The 15,582-nt window shown below is 41.5% G+C and overlaps 1 protein-coding gene across 1 annotated transcript in view; it reads left to right on the top strand.

The window, feature by feature from the left end:
- The window catches only part of LOC140942301 (uncharacterized), a 145,947-nt gene that overhangs the window by 12,516 nt on the left and 117,849 nt on the right, over nucleotides 1-15,582 (top strand). Inside the window, exons 2-12 of the mRNA XM_073391256.1 lie at nucleotides 684-871; nucleotides 1,732-1,866; nucleotides 4,640-4,799; nucleotides 5,058-5,099; nucleotides 6,122-6,228; nucleotides 6,799-6,838; nucleotides 9,336-11,215; nucleotides 12,063-12,365; nucleotides 13,108-13,147; nucleotides 13,250-13,909; nucleotides 15,063-15,278. Of these exons, the coding sequence (XP_073247357.1) occupies nucleotides 684-871; nucleotides 1,732-1,866; nucleotides 4,640-4,799; nucleotides 5,058-5,099; nucleotides 6,122-6,228; nucleotides 6,799-6,838; nucleotides 9,336-11,215; nucleotides 12,063-12,365; nucleotides 13,108-13,147; nucleotides 13,250-13,909; nucleotides 15,063-15,278 (3,771 nt within the window). The remainder of the gene's footprint in view (nucleotides 1-683; nucleotides 872-1,731; nucleotides 1,867-4,639; nucleotides 4,800-5,057; nucleotides 5,100-6,121; nucleotides 6,229-6,798; nucleotides 6,839-9,335; nucleotides 11,216-12,062; nucleotides 12,366-13,107; nucleotides 13,148-13,249; nucleotides 13,910-15,062; nucleotides 15,279-15,582) is intronic.

The raw sequence follows: 15,582 nt of genomic DNA, 5'->3' as shown, positions 1-15,582 counted from the left end.
CAAACTCAGGGTCTTAAAATAACTGAGAAATGAAGGTACCCGTAAATCCATTGTTAAGCCCCTCGGGGGGCTTATTTATTTCAAGCTCATTTGAGGGAGGGGGAGGGGTATTTGAGAGGGGGGCTTCTTCAATTTAGAAATGATGATGGCAGGAGGGAACCGGCTCCTGACGATGGTATCAGTTGTTCATAAAGAACTAGAATACAATGTGGAAAGCTTAAGTACAGGAAGTTTTAGGTCAAGCAGCCGTGGATCAGAATCAAATCCGAACTTCCAGTTGGTAAATAAACCATCCCGTCTACACGAAGTTTTAGAGTCGTGATTGATATGAAGAATAACTAAGGAAGGGGAGGGGGGCCTTATTAACTTTCTTCTCCTGCAAAGGGGAGCTTAATAGAGGGAAGGGGCTAATTTGTAATTTGAGAGGGGCGGCTTAATAGAGGATTTAATATTCAAGGTACTGCCTTTGCCCTGCAATGGCTGGATCTTCGCGTGGTTCGGATGGCCACGGAAAATGGCGGTCCCGTCTCCAGTAGGCGACAGAAATATAGTGTCCTTAGTCAGTACGTTCGTACTAAATACAATGGCAATCAAATAAAGTGCATATTATCTTCTTTTTTCATAACAACTTCCTTGAAAGTCTCTAAAAATGTCTCATTATCGTAAGTTTACTTCTTTGTCAGAGAACGAAGTGAGCGCTCGCGGTGTATCAGGGAATCAACTGACAGCCTCCTCTACAAGAAGTGTGACCAGCTCCTGGCGGCCTTATCACACAACATACTACTACCCATCCTACGCACGATTAAGATATACAGGGGGAACGGGAGGATGGATGCCCGCGACTTATAATGTCGGATCTGAGTATCTGGAGGTGAGTTAATATTTATTTTGAACGGATTTGTTAAATGCCGCCCAGGGCCTAGGCCAAACTTTCAACTTTTTATGAGACGAACCAACACTTAGTGGGTTAACTGAAGTCACAGGGTACCCACACAATCTGTTTGTGCAACCGATGTAATTATTTTATGGTAAATGTATTGTATTTACCGTTTGCTTCATCTGTAGCGGTATATCACTAAATATGTGCATGTATCAAAGCTTAATAAACGTTGTGTTACCTTACCTTGATTTTATTAATAGATTAATTACTTATTTTGCACAAATTGAGACTTTCATTCCTGACAATCCTTGATTATTTTCACCGCACAAAGCAAGATAAGCCACGGGCTTGATTATCTCGGGGAACCGCCGATTAAAATCCTGGTAAAAAAAACTTTGTTGCATTTCTTTCATGATATGAGAAAAGAAAATTTTGTTTTAATACCCAGATCTAGATATTGCTTCCGATAGTTTGAAGCACTGAATTTTCCTTGTGGCACCCGGGACTGTACCGAAGGTTTTTCCTCGCGTACACAGTGATGTTTCGGGTTGTCCGATGAAGGCCGAAACTGAAAACGAAACACCGCCCATGAAAAGTCTTTTACACTCAGGGTACATTTAGCATTTTATTTCATTCAATAATCGTATTCGTTTCAGGCGCCTAAAACGGCGGGCTCGTTTATTATTATAAAGTTATCGATAGTTATTTTTAGTGGTATTTGCGATGTAAACTTTTAAAATTTCGCTTGGTTAAGCCTTGTCATCAACCGTAAGTATTAAGGTGATCCTCTTTACGCGAATTCTCTAACAGTGTTGTGACCGATGAATGATTGTTCCCCACGTGTTTTTCAGGCAAGGCTATCGAGCGCGATTTACATTACCGACGTGGCTACTCAAGGACGCTACGGTGGATCCGAGTACACCAGGACATACTCATTAAAATATCTTGACCCTTACCTTTCTTCGGAGACATGGAGGGATGTGAAAGTAAGCGTGTTGTAATTAAATAATATCCACTCAGTCAGGATGAGCTTAAATTACGAAGGCTAAGCGGACTTTCCGACCTTTACTTATTCTGCTTAGTGTACTTTACACGACTGTTTTCGGAACAATCACTGCCCCCTGAACCGTTGAAAGCAAAACTACTAAATTAGGCCCAGCCCTAGAAGCTGGTTAGGGCCGGGGGTGACAACTCTAACAAATTTTTTTTAAACAAATTAAAGAATAACTTAAGCCCCGTAAATTTGAAAGACCCGAAAGATTTTTTTCCTAGAGCTTTTTTGCCGCTTGTTAATTATAAAACTTGTTGATTACCTGACCAACCTCGTCCCCAGGGCGCTTTTTGTTAACTGACTTTAGCTTTTGGTTGTCAGCAGAGGAGGAGCGAATAGTATCCCATGATGCACCTTGTTTCATGTTATATTATCACTGCGTACGTGACATATCATGATCACTACTCTTCAGCACGCGCGTAATGAACATGGTATTGCTCGATGTGTATGGTTTCCAAACATGTTTCGGTTCAGCAGCTTCTGCTTTTGAGAATATTGAGTTAGCAGATATTCATTGTGCTTTAAAGAAGAATTTCAACGTTACTTTGAAGGGTTACATGTGTTTCACTGGTCTGTCGAGAACTACTTGTGCGCTCGGTCGCAACTACAAACACAAAGTATGAGACTTGGCAACTGAAAGGTTCACCAGGAGAAACGAAACCATGACTGATCTAAAAAGTGGCTCCAACAAAACAGCCGCTACGCTGTGAAGGTAATTGCCAAAGGAGGATTTATTTCAGCATCGCGCTCAAAGGAGCTCAATTTACAACTGCAGTTACAAATAAAATTTAACCTATCGATGCGACAAACAATCCTCTGAATCTACCCGGTACTGACTCACGCAATCTTCAAGGAAATTTCCTGACCAGAATACTGATCTGTTCTTTTGAATAATTAAAGTTTCTGATATATATATTTTTCAATTTCTGAGCAGGCTTGTTTAGCGTTGTACCTCGTTGTGCCGCTTGCATGCTGCGTGGCACCTTTGTCTGGGTTCCTATCACACTGAAACACACGGTAATATTTACCGCTCCTTGTTCTAATTTAAATAATTATAGTCAAATTCCTTTTAAAAATAACCACTATGAAAATACAAAGTGATTGCTTTGGTATAAAGTGTTCTTGAAAGCGCCCAACAGATGTAGCCTTCAGCAGGCTTTACACATACAACACATATATTATCACACATGGCGTTGAAATGTGATAAAAGATACGAAATTTTCCGCCATCTTTGCTCGATAAAAAAGTCTTCAAAATGTGGGTACTTCTGGGTACTTCTTAGCCTGTACAATATTCAGGACCTCAATTTGCCGGCGTGAGGTCCACATTTGGAAGACTTCAACATATAATCCAAAAAATCGTAAATATTCATGACCTTGTTGTGGGTCACTGAACACTTTGTGATAAGAAGACTAAGTGAAACAATGAAAATAAATGTTTCTATGTTGTAATTTCGCTCCGAAGCTGTTGCAAATCGGAGAAGTCATGTCAAATAACAAAATAATGCAATTTTCTTACTTTTACTGGAACACAAATGAGAAAAAAGGCGACGAGAAAACGACCTTATTTCACGGTGGAATCTGCCATGACTGCGATATTGCGTAATGCCTCTGGAAAAATGCATCATGGGATACTATTCGCTCCTCCTCTGGGTTGTCAGTGTTGTTGTTGTTTTTTTTTTGTTTAAAGGAGTCAAATTCTGTGTTTTAGCTAGAATCAATTGATTCTGACAGTATCAGATACATAGTAAAACATGATCAGATTCCTGGAATAAATTTGTTTTTCTCTCGAAACAGCCATTGTTAGAGTTGTGAGTTGTTAGAGCCGTGAAATCGCAGCTTTTCTTCTGGACAAGAGCTTCCGCCTGGTTGCTCACCCTATCTTTCAAGATAAAAGTACTAAGAGTTTGACTTCAACATTACTACTTGGGGGCTTTTAAATCAAAACTGTAAGCAGAGTTTGAAACTGAATAACAACTTATGCAGTTGCGAAAAGAAAGCCTGAAAAAATAGAGGCTTGCTGGGCTTCCCGAACTCTGCAATTCCGGTGTAGCGTATTTATATTGATGATCTTCTCTGCATTTATTTCTTCATCCCGTAGTTCAAATACAAGAAATTAATACATCAATTAATAATTCATCATTTCAATATAGTTTGGCAGACTTTTTTTGGTTATCAGTATAGTGTCAAAAATATGGTTTTGAGGGCGTTTCAGTTACACGTAGTTATAGCTACTGCTTTCAAGTTTTTTGTTGATCTTTCAGGACCAAAATGATGAGAAAATTAAAGATAAATGTCCTAAATGCCTTTCTTGTCACTCCTCGTCAGTTCATTTTTACCCATTTACCTATACCAATACCATAATAGGGTGTCCTTTATTTTGTGTGTGACAGGTTACATCGGCCTCTGTCATGTTTCCGTCACGCAGTCCACGCAACACGTACTGACACAAACATGTGATAAAGGTCACTCTCCACATCCAGACGCAGATGTCTGCTCCACATCTGCGTTGATGTTTCGCTAGTTTATGTTCTCCACCAAAAAAATGATGCCTGCTGCCTTATCTTTTGATTATAAGCATGTGCAGTGTATCACGGTGGTGAGTTTCAGTTTCGGTGAAATTTATTCAGCTTTATTCCGACTAGAAAGAACTAAATCGCCATTATCAAATCATTGATTAGATATGGTTTTCCTTTCACACTTTTCCAGGAGAATGGTGAAGTAAAGACGTTCACTGGTAATATAGATGTCAATACAATAAGAAAGAATTCTCTACCGTCTGTGATATACACGAGAGCTATTCGCTTTTACCCACAGTCCTACAATATTAGAATCGCGCTAAGAGTGGAGCTGTATGGCTACTCTCCAGGTAAATATATTGAATGTTACCACATAATTATTGAATGCAGTTATGCGTTAAAAATACCTTTGTCGACGGATAAATCTCCGATGTTTTCCCGCCATGAAAATGCTGTACTACGATTTGGGGCTTCGTTGGTCACGCGTTCCTTCACCACGAACCAGGCCACGAACATTCGTAGGGGAGGAAGACGTGACGAAGACCCACGAACGTAAGAACAGTAAGATGATCGAAAAGAGAGTTAATTTAAGTTGTTTTTATTCGCAGCTCTTCCAAGTCAGCCGACTTGCAGCTATGTTCTCCCACAAGGTATGTCCTCTTTGCTTCCGTTTTACTTCAGGGCCGGGTTTTTCAAAGCTGGCTTAATAAACCGGGGTTAGTGCGAAACTTGAAATCAAATATAAAAGTTTACCAAACAACATCCATGATTGGATGCTCTGCAAAGAACAGAGAAAAATTACCCGATGAATAGGTTGTGAAAAAAAAGCGAAACCTGGATTAAAATATAACCCTAGTTTACCGCTAATTAGCTTGTGTACAAACGCCCCATCCCCTAAAAAAAATGGGTCAGAGAGACTCTCTTCCCTATTTTCTGAGGGGAGAGGGACGTCTGAACACAGGCTAGCGCTAGGAGCCGATTACTCGGCTCCTGCGAGCGCTAAGTAGCCATCGAACAACTGGGCCTAATATTCTAGTTATCAGATTACGTTATTTTGTTATCCAAAACGAGGGCAAGTACGGAATCTTTGATATAAAAATAATTAAGTTAGTTTCTTTTCGGAAACTCAAATCATAGACTTGTCTACAATGCTTTCAACTATTTACGGCAAACTAACTGAGGAAGGGTCTATCGCCAGTAAAAACCTTGGGAACAGCACAAATTCTCGATCCCCCACGATCAAGGGGTCTTACAGTAAATGGAATTAGGAACTTATGTCGGTGTGGACTAGTACGTTTGATCCGTTCGGAATTTTTAATTGAATATTTCACGGGCGCATACAACGTTGAACATATATGATGGCCGATGACTGCCCAAAAATCCGTTTTCTGGTGGCCGCTATTGAGGACGGTAGGCCTATCCGTAAAAATAAAGTTGCGTTTTCAAATATATATCCAGGATAGTCTAGATTGCGCCTTGGATGAATTTAGCGCTAAGAAATTTCTAACAAGTGAAAAAATTTAACGTCCGCATCATTCTTTTATGTTGTGAAGCCGGGCAATTGAAAGCTTTTCGAACTCTAATGATTAAAGGCCTGCGCGCATAGTTAGGATAAATTAGATGCCTGTTACTTATATCAATCCAAACATCCCTGCTAATTTATTATTCGTAGATGGTAATCCGGAGCCGGGAGGCCCAGGAACGGTGTATTTTGATGGCTATAAAGTAGGTTTGAGGCACCGAGTGCTGAGTGTTGACAACCAAGGAAGAAGGGCAAGGGTAGGTAACACTTGGCTAATATAACATCAGAGTGATTAGTGCATCTCAGTCTCTCTAAGCAACAACGCAGAGCCTCGACGAACTGTTGGTCCACTTTTTGGCTTTATTTTGAATATAGAATTCACATAGATTTTGTAACCAGCGAAAATTTGCGCTCAATAGTGCTTCAGTGCGTTTGTGTTGGCATTACAGCCGCGAAAAGTCTGGGGTGGGTCTCGTTGGGAACCCACTGGAACAACCCTCATTTTCGGCGCTCTTTTTGTGTGGTTTGTCCAACCCCGAAGCGCTCCTGTAACCTAATACCGCAAGCTAGGCATGCTGAAATTTCCCTTTACCTCAATGGATATACATATGTGCTGTTGTGCCAAGTACATTTAGCTCTTATGACACTGTGATGATGAAACAGTAGACAGGTCGTTATCTGCCCAACAAAATTTTCACGCGGTTTTTAGGGGAGCTCGTGCTCCAAAACGATTGTCGAGAAAGAGTTTTTTGTTGTCAGTATCTTTGTCTTATTTCTCTACTATTCAAATCGGCGTTCTCGTCGACTTTTCTCTTTTGTTTTTACAGATAAAAAGTTCATCAGATGTGAACTTATTTTTACAAACAGGTAATGTAAAATACTCATAAAGTTTTAGAGCGTTTGCATCAATTTTGTAGCCTCGTGGTTGGGTCTGATCAACCAATGAACCAATGAGATTGTAAACTATCGTCGTCATCTGTATAGCTAGAGTGTTTTCTTGAACACATATGCTACACATATCAACAGACAAGGGTTGATCTCCCAGGCGCCCATAACTAACGGCTCTTAATGTGGATTTATACTGGTGTGTGCGTAATTTTTAAGCGTTTAAGTAAAATAGAGGCAATGGATGGAAAGGTCACGCGTAAACGTAAAAGTTGAACCTCGCTCAACTTTTACATTTACGCGTTGCCTTTCATACATTTCCTGTATTTCATTTATGCACGTAAAAATTACGCGACAGTGGAAATCAACCCTTAGGGTAATTCGTGTGAGTGACATTTTCAAGTAGTTTAAGGCCTGGCTCTAATAGGCTTGCCGCCGAGTCAAAATTTGCTACACATAAAAACTCATGGTCCTTAACATTTTAAAGTGTAAATATTGTGTTAATAAGTCACGTGATATGTCACGTGACCATTTTGCTAAAAATCTTAAATAATTGACATATTTGTGGCACGTTTAAGAAAAGACTTCAATACAAAATTATGAGGGAATACATCATTTTTATTGCCCCAATTTAACCTTGAATTGTTGTTCGTGTACATTCACTCCAAACGTAGAAAGTTAGGTATGTTTATCTTCTATGACAAACGCCAATTTATTTATCCGAACAAAGTAAATCTGCCGCCAATTCGCTAATTTCCTTCATTTTCAACTTTTGCTCACGAACGTTAAGGTGCAAAAAGACCTCAAGATTTACTTTTGTCTAGGTATTCTAAAGAGAGATATTGTTATTCAACAGGAGCCCATCAAATGGAGCCTCCATCTCCATTGATTTCTTGAGTCAACCCTTTCCCGAGTAGATTTATAAATAGAACGGCTAGTTTCCCGCGAAAAGTGTCATATTTCCGTGACTCTCGTATGTCACCGTGAAAAAATAAAATTGGATAAAGTCGAACTCAGAAGCCCGTCTTTCGACCATTTTCCTTTATTCCTTTACGTCCGTTTTTACAATTTTACAGCCGCTGGGATCTGGGTATCATGAAATAAAAGTTAATGAATTACCCGACTGAGACTGAGCATAAAGCGATGGGACAAAGGCAGCGAACTGAGGATCACGGAAAGGTTATCTTTGCGAGTGTTTTTTTTTTTTGCCGTCATACATCCCACATTTAAGCATGCACCTTGAAAAGAGTCGACGATTAAACGTTCTGTGGACGATTTGAAACTTTTCGATGATCAGCGACGAAAAAGTGCCAGGATCATATGATTTTTGTCATCACCGAGGAGTGGATTTCGCCAGTTAAGCACCGCGTGCAAAAGCGATGACCTAAGTAGCAAGTAACGAGGAATGCTTCAGTTCCGAAATTTGAGAAATTGCAGTCTTCCTTTACAACTGACTTGTATCACCATGAGAGTTGCCTGATAAAAATAGCGCTTGAAAATTTGAACAGAAGACAACAGTTGCTCGACCGTGAAGTTAACTCAACCGTAATTTGCTAACGGAGGAATTTGTGACATCGCGCTCCAGTCCAAAGACCCACTTATCTCAAGAAAAACAAAATGGATTGTATCTGCGCCAAAAGAATTATGACTGACTAACAGGACAATTTGCAGCAGTTAATGTAGAAGTTAAGGCTCAATTCCTTCCTTCGAATTCGCATCTGTAGATCACTTTTTTTGTGAGAAAACAATGGCTGGGCCCGGCGTTACAAAACATAGCAGGGAATCATCACACTAGCTGACGGACAAAACAGCCACAAGGACTACAAGTATTTATGCAGATAAACGCATTTCGGAAAAAAAAAACTTGAAAAACTAGAAATTTGATTAATATTGAGTCATTTAGCCGAAATAAGAACCTTGACGCTCAAAAAAATTGGCAAAAGAAAACGAATCCTGTCAGAACTACAAACTGCAGGTAGTAGTTTATAATGATTAAAATCATTATGCATGTAATAGACCACCTTCATGGCCTCTTAATGTTACACAAGCAACCAAAATTAAGATTAACATAGTCAGAGTTTAAAACTTTCCACAGTATAATCTACCCGCTAGAAAGAAAAAAAGGAAAATCTCTGAGTCACGTTTCACTAGGTCATGATTGTGTTTGGCCTGTCAACACCGAATTTCCTGCTGTTTGATTAAGTACAATAGCAGTGTCATTTCGTGGTTGTGATTGGCTCTTCCCACCGTCGGCGCGTGAAGTCTCCCCTGGGAACCGTTCTAATTATAAATCTACTCGGGAAAGGGTTGACTCCAAGGGCTTGTATGGGAGATGGAGGCTCCATTTGATAGGCTCCTGTATTCAATCAAATGCTCCGAATACACCTTTGACCCAGGCCTTAAGCCCCTTGAGTTTTTTGGATCCTAGAAACGAAGACTAACTTGTACATCATGCATAGATGCTATTTTTTTCTCGTAGGAGCCGCGGCATGGATCTTAAATACCGCTAACCACAAACTGGAGAAAATAGAAATTTCAGGAGGTGCACAACTCGTGGTCGCAGGATCAGCCAAAAACCTGACCGTAGATAACATCACAGATGATAATACGGGTCATTTGTACCTTCTTCCTTCCATGCAACTACAACTTAATAGTGTAATGTCCCCTTGCGCCCGGATATTTCACGGAGCTGAACTTACCTTGTCAGATATAAAGCCCAGTGTGTCTCTGGAACGCAATGTTGATATTTTTGGAACACTGACCATCAGTGGAGCCCCGAGAGTTCTTGTAGGGGCACAGCAGGGTGTTTTAACAATGCATCCGGGTTCAAGTCCTAGTAACCTGAAGTTTGGAGAGTTGATCATCGCTTCATCAGGCCATCTCCGATTGCTGAACTATGACACGCATTCCCCTGAGTCTTGTCGTTGGGTTTTATCTATTTCAGGATCGAGATTCACGCTGAGCGACAATTCCAACATGGACATCAATTGCCCTTTTAATTTAACGGGAGATAACATGAATATCGGGTCTAACGCTGCTCTGAATATCAAAGGTAACAGTTCCGTTTCTTATGTCGCCATGAATGATGTCACCATTACAGGGAGTTTTGATCCAGGGATACTCTCTCTGTTAGACGGTTGGAAGAGCCTGAGAATTGAAAGATATGGACAACTACGATTTTTTCCAGACGGTGATGTGCGACTTGATACATTTTATTCAAACGGAAATTTGCACATAGAAGGAGCCGTGTATATCAGAGGAAGAGACCCAGCTGTTACAAAAACGATTGAGATTGACCGGTATGGGAATGTTCAGTTTGATTTATCTCTCAGCCCTGAATCTTCCATCTTTGTGCATAACCATTCGCAAGAATACGGTTCTCACGGGAAGCATTCTTTAAATGGAACCTCCCTTGTTCACGCCGATATTGTTGTAGTTAGGGGAACGTGGCTGCCGAGGAAACTACGAATTGAACCAGGTTGGAAAGATCTTACTGTGGAGCCCGGAGGTACTTTCTATTTTAACCCTGTCGGTGTTTATAACCTAGACAAGTTTTACCTGAACGGAAATGTAAAGTCTTTGAATGCGGTTGAAATGGCAGGCTTGTCACTAGAGAGAATACCTCAATGCGATGTTGGATTCAGTGGCGTTGTGCTAATCGATTCAGCAGATCTTACCACAATTCGTTGCCAATCCGTTGTTATATCAGGAACTCTGCGCATCGGGAATTTGTCTCTAGGTTCTCGGTGGGAAAGCCTTCATGTAAACGGCAGAAATGGAAAGTTCTACTTTGAGACTTTTGAGCCGCTTAACATTAATCAGACGAGAGTCAGTGGCTTAATGCAGACTGGATCAGCAGTGGGCCCCAGTGCTCCTATGACTGGTGAATCAGTTACCATAGAAACCTCAGGAACACTAAGCATCAACTATTTGGGCTATCCCTTAACGATCGTTGACGGAGCGATCAATTCCACTTTCTATGTGACAAACGTTCAGGTCGATGGTTTATTTAGACTTGGTTCGCTCTATCTCGTTTCCGACAACTTCCGTGTAGGATCACTGGGAAGAGTGACGGTGAATGGAGGAGGAGCGCTCGGGGGAATGGGACAAGGAGCCGGAACTCCGCACAGCAGTGGAGGCTCTGGGGCTAGCTATGGTGGAAGAGGAGGTCATGGGGCTTACACGCGTTCCCTGCAACAGAGTTATGGTGACATTTTTTCACCAGGAGGGTGGGGTAGTGGCGGTGGTAATGGCAGTGGAAGTACAGGTGGGGGACGCGGTGGAGGACGAATTTTTCTTGAAGTTAACCAATCACTTCACGTTGATGGAACTATTCAGATGGATGGACTCTCTGGACAGGTAGCTTAGTGTTTTTATTATATTTCTTTATTTATTTCATTTCAGGATACCCTATGTTTATAGAACTATACTTAGTTAACTTTTTCCCTAAACCCTTGTTCATTGTTTGCGCAACAGTATACCAGGGCCCAGTTGTTCGAAGGCCGAATAGCGCTTAATCTGGGGTTAAATTTAATCCGAGTTTCTTTTTCTTGTGTTCAAAAGCATTTTCTTGGACAATTTCTGTGCTTTTTTACAGCTTCCAATCATCAACTTGTAGACAAAAAGAATTAAAACTGAAATGCTTTTGAAGCTTTCAAATCTGAATTCAAATCTCGCACTAGCCCTGGGTTATCTTAACCCAGCTTTGAACAACTCGGCCCAGCGGATAAATTATAATGCAATTGACTTAAGACCCGACTGGACCCTTGCTGGTGTTTCCCCAACTTTTCCTCTCATATATTCTTTAAAACCACCCCATATTAGGCTTATTAGGCCGACATTTTCGATTGTCATATGTCTGCTAAAGCAAGTCTCACTGGAATCCTTTGTTGCGCAGTTTGATATCAGTGGCTGCTTTGTCATCCGGGCCAGTTGCCTAAAACGTACCGTCACGCCTTACATGAAAATAATGTTTCCCTGGTTTTATCGTCAGACGGTAGCGATTAATTCCAACGTTAAGAGTTAGTTGGTTCCAGTGTCTATGAGAATTAATTTTGTTTTTTGCTCAATATGCACTGAATCGTGCCGTATGCCATTATTTCGAGGACTGCTTGCAGTTTATTGTTAGTGTGCCCTTTCAGTTATTTGCTATTTTTATTTTGAAGTTAGAGGCCGTTTTTTACCGCATGTTTTTACATGAATTCAGAGCTATGGTAGTGGAGGTGGCAGTGGTGGTTGCTTGTGGGCGACCTGCCAGCAGTTTACCGGAAGTGGGAAAATCCAAGCTAAAGGGGGAAACGGCTACACTAATGGGGGAGGTGGAGCTGGAGGAAGAATCACAGTCAATTACGTCACTGGTGGTTTCCATAGCGACCACGCAGACGCCAGTGGTGGACAGGCTGGATCCGGAGGAAACGTTGAACCAGGAGGTCCTGGCGTAATTTACTTGGATGGCAAATCTCCTGTTGTCAAAAATCTAAGGATCGACAACAAAGGACTTAAACCTTTGGTAAGTATTTTACTAAGCTAAACCAGATGCACATAAGCCCTGAACGTCAAATTCCTATGAGGCATGGGTCACGGCGTGATATATTTTAAGGCTATTTTATAGATTTATCTCACGCAACAAAAACAGAGTAGAGAGGGATTTCCGCCAGCGGTAGCGAATAAGGTCATTGAGGTGTTAAGAGAAGAGGCTTTAACTCTTGAAAACCTTGCGGCTGGTTGGTCAAAAAGCGTCTTTCAGAAAACATTATTTGTCGTATTGAATTACAGTGAAACGCCGCCTTACGGCTACCTCGTTATTACGGCCACTTTTTTTTGGCTGCCCGGCAAAACGACCATACATTTTCTTGTAAAGAAACCGTTGTTAATACGGTCACCTCGTTATTACGGCCAAATTTTTTTTGGCCCATTGGTGACCGTATTAACGGGGTTCCACTATACGCAGAAAACTTTGAAGGCAATTAAGTTTAATTGTGGGAAAGGTATCCCGAAATAGACCGAAAGTCGAACGCAATATGGAATCCATTAGTTTTCAACTAAATTTTTCTCACAAAAGATCCTCTATATATTTCCTTAAAGGTTCCCAAGTCGGTAAAAATACTTATTGCTTTTGTAACATATTTCCCTCTCATTGTTGTTTTTGTTACATTTTAACTTCAGGATGTAATACATTCGCAGCCGTCGGGTTTGCAAAGGGCTAATACTACTAATTCTCATTATAATTTTGTGGTTCTGTTGTATCACAGACTTCCCTCGACGGAAATTACAATCTGTTCATGAATTCAGGTTTGTGTTTAATTACATTGCTCTGAGCATTCAAAATTCTTAGCTGTTTAAGTATTGTAAGATGAAAGCGCAATTACAGTTGAAAACTGCTTCCTCTTTTAGGAGCTGTAGCATATCTCAACCCTCCTACGGATAATTTTGTCTACTTCTTTACGCTAATTGAGGTTTATGGCGGTGGTCATCTGGTTTTCCCGCGAGCTGGAACTGAAGTGAGAGTTGATACCATATATGGAGATGACACCGGCCACATACATGTGCCACCATCCAACACACTGAACATGACGGGAACGTCGGAATACAAGCGAATCAACGTCACGTGGGCGCCTTTCGTATACGAAGGTGCAACGTTTGTTTTACCAAACGGAACTGTTGAAATTCGTCGAGCTGAGAGCTTGAGTTATCCCAGTATAGCACGAAGTTCGCTTGTAAAAGTCTGGGGTATTGTGTTGGGATTTAAAGCTCATCTCATGGTAGCGTATGGTGCAACGGTCTCTTTTGAAACGTCTTGTCCGCGTAACTTGAACTTTGTTGGAATAACGGTGCAAAAAACAAGCCGACTTATTTTGAACAGCATCGCGGGAAATGAGTCTGATGGCTGGACTGTGGAAATTACAAAAGACCATGGACCGATTTACCGCGAGGGCATGGTGACGATAGAGGGTGATGGTTTGTTTGAAGCACGATCATTAAAAATCAAAGCTCTGTCACTTACTGTTGATCAGCGGGGAAAACTAACTCTCGATGGAAAAGGATACGAAGCTGGTGAGTCTTCTAGAAATTCGCCATCAGTGGTCCTTAATTAATGAACTACACAGTACCTCCTTCTTTTTCTCTGTCCGTTCTAATAGTTAGAACTCAGTCAGTGGTTTCAGTTTGTTTGAGCGTCTGACACAGCCAGCCGGTCGGTCAGTGAGTCAGTTGATTGTTGAGTCAACCATTTGTGTTATGAGTCAGTAATCTGGTCATTCGTTAAGTTAACCAGTCACGATCAGCCACCTTATTAAACAATCAGTCAATCAGACAGAGAGTGTTACACTGTCAAACCTCCATCTGCGACCATTTCTCGTCAGCGACCCCCTCCTTTATGGGACCACAGATTCAAAACGCTTAAATAATCCTTGTCAAAAAACTACAGTTTGAACCTCTCCTTAACAATCACCTCTCATAAGCGACCCAAACCACTTTTTTAGATGACGGTTTTAGATCTTCTGTTGTTTGGTTTCCTTCTCCAAGCGACCACTTGAAGCATGGTCTTCATCACTCTGTTTGTTGCATGTACAACACTACTCAGAGTATGCGAAGACCTTTTAGTGACAACAAGGACCTACACATATCGTAAATAATATATTCCATTCAAAGAATTTTATTCCAAAATGAAAAATCGTCCGGATCCCTCCTCGAAGAAACTCCGTGTGTGTCGATTCTCGCAAGCGACCACTTAATCTTTGCATTTTGAGTGGTCGCTTGCAGGAGGTTCGACTGTAGTTGCTAGGAGGAGCAAGGGTGGCGCAGTGGTGAGAGGACTCGCCTCCCACCAATGTGGCCCGGGTTCAAATCCCGGCGTCGACACCATATGTGGGTTGAGTTTGTTGTTGGTTCTCTCCCTTGCTGCGAGAGGTTTTTCTCCGGGTACTCCGGTTTTCCCCTCTCCTCAAAAACCAACATGTCCAAATTGCATTCGACCAGGAATCAACCTGCAAATCGTTATTTATTTATTTATTTAATTTATTTATTGAGTCATTCATCTATTCTCTGACTTATTTAGCTACCGATTAGGTCAGCTGACCAGCATTAACCTGATTTCAGATTTATCAGCCACAATTAGAGTTTGTCAGTCACTAAGTCAGTTGTTAGGTTAAAAGTCACTTAATATTCTAACGAACGGTTAACATAATTATCCTTACCTGAATTTAAGGCAAAGGTCCCGGCGGGGGAACAGGATCTTCAGACGGTTCAGGAGCGGGATACGGTGGCGCCGGCGGAAGCGGAATGGTTACCGTGACAACAGGTGCACCCTATGGGGATTACACCAATCCTCAAGTCTTCGGAAGTGGCGGTGGACTGGGGAGCAGTGCTGGGTCTGGTGGTGGTCTTCTATCATTACAGATCGCTGATACTTTGGTGGTCGAAGGTACGTAAACACTGTAGTTCTGCTTGTATAGCCTGTGAACAGGCCTTTGGTCGAGCGGGGAACTAGGGAGAGGGAAAAGCGAAAAGCTCTCTCTCCCCCCCTTTCCCTTCCCTTTCCTCGCTATTTTTTCCCTAAACAGAGAGCCTGTTCACAGGCTATGCTTGTAACTCTTTGTTGACCGTTTGTTGGTCGATATTGGAAAAACAGTTGGTGAGGGGGGAGCACCTAGTGCATTTGCTTTTACTGAGTGCCCAACCCTAACAAGACATGATATATTCTGTTGTTTCATTACTAAGTGCGTACT

The sequence above is a fragment of the Porites lutea genome, chromosome 6 (genome assembly GCF_958299795.1).
Source record: "Porites lutea chromosome 6, jaPorLute2.1, whole genome shotgun sequence".
Lineage (NCBI taxonomy): Eukaryota > Metazoa > Cnidaria > Anthozoa > Scleractinia > Poritidae > Porites > Porites lutea.
Note: the sequence above shows the minus strand (reverse complement) of the source record. Positions and strands in the feature narration are given on the sequence as shown.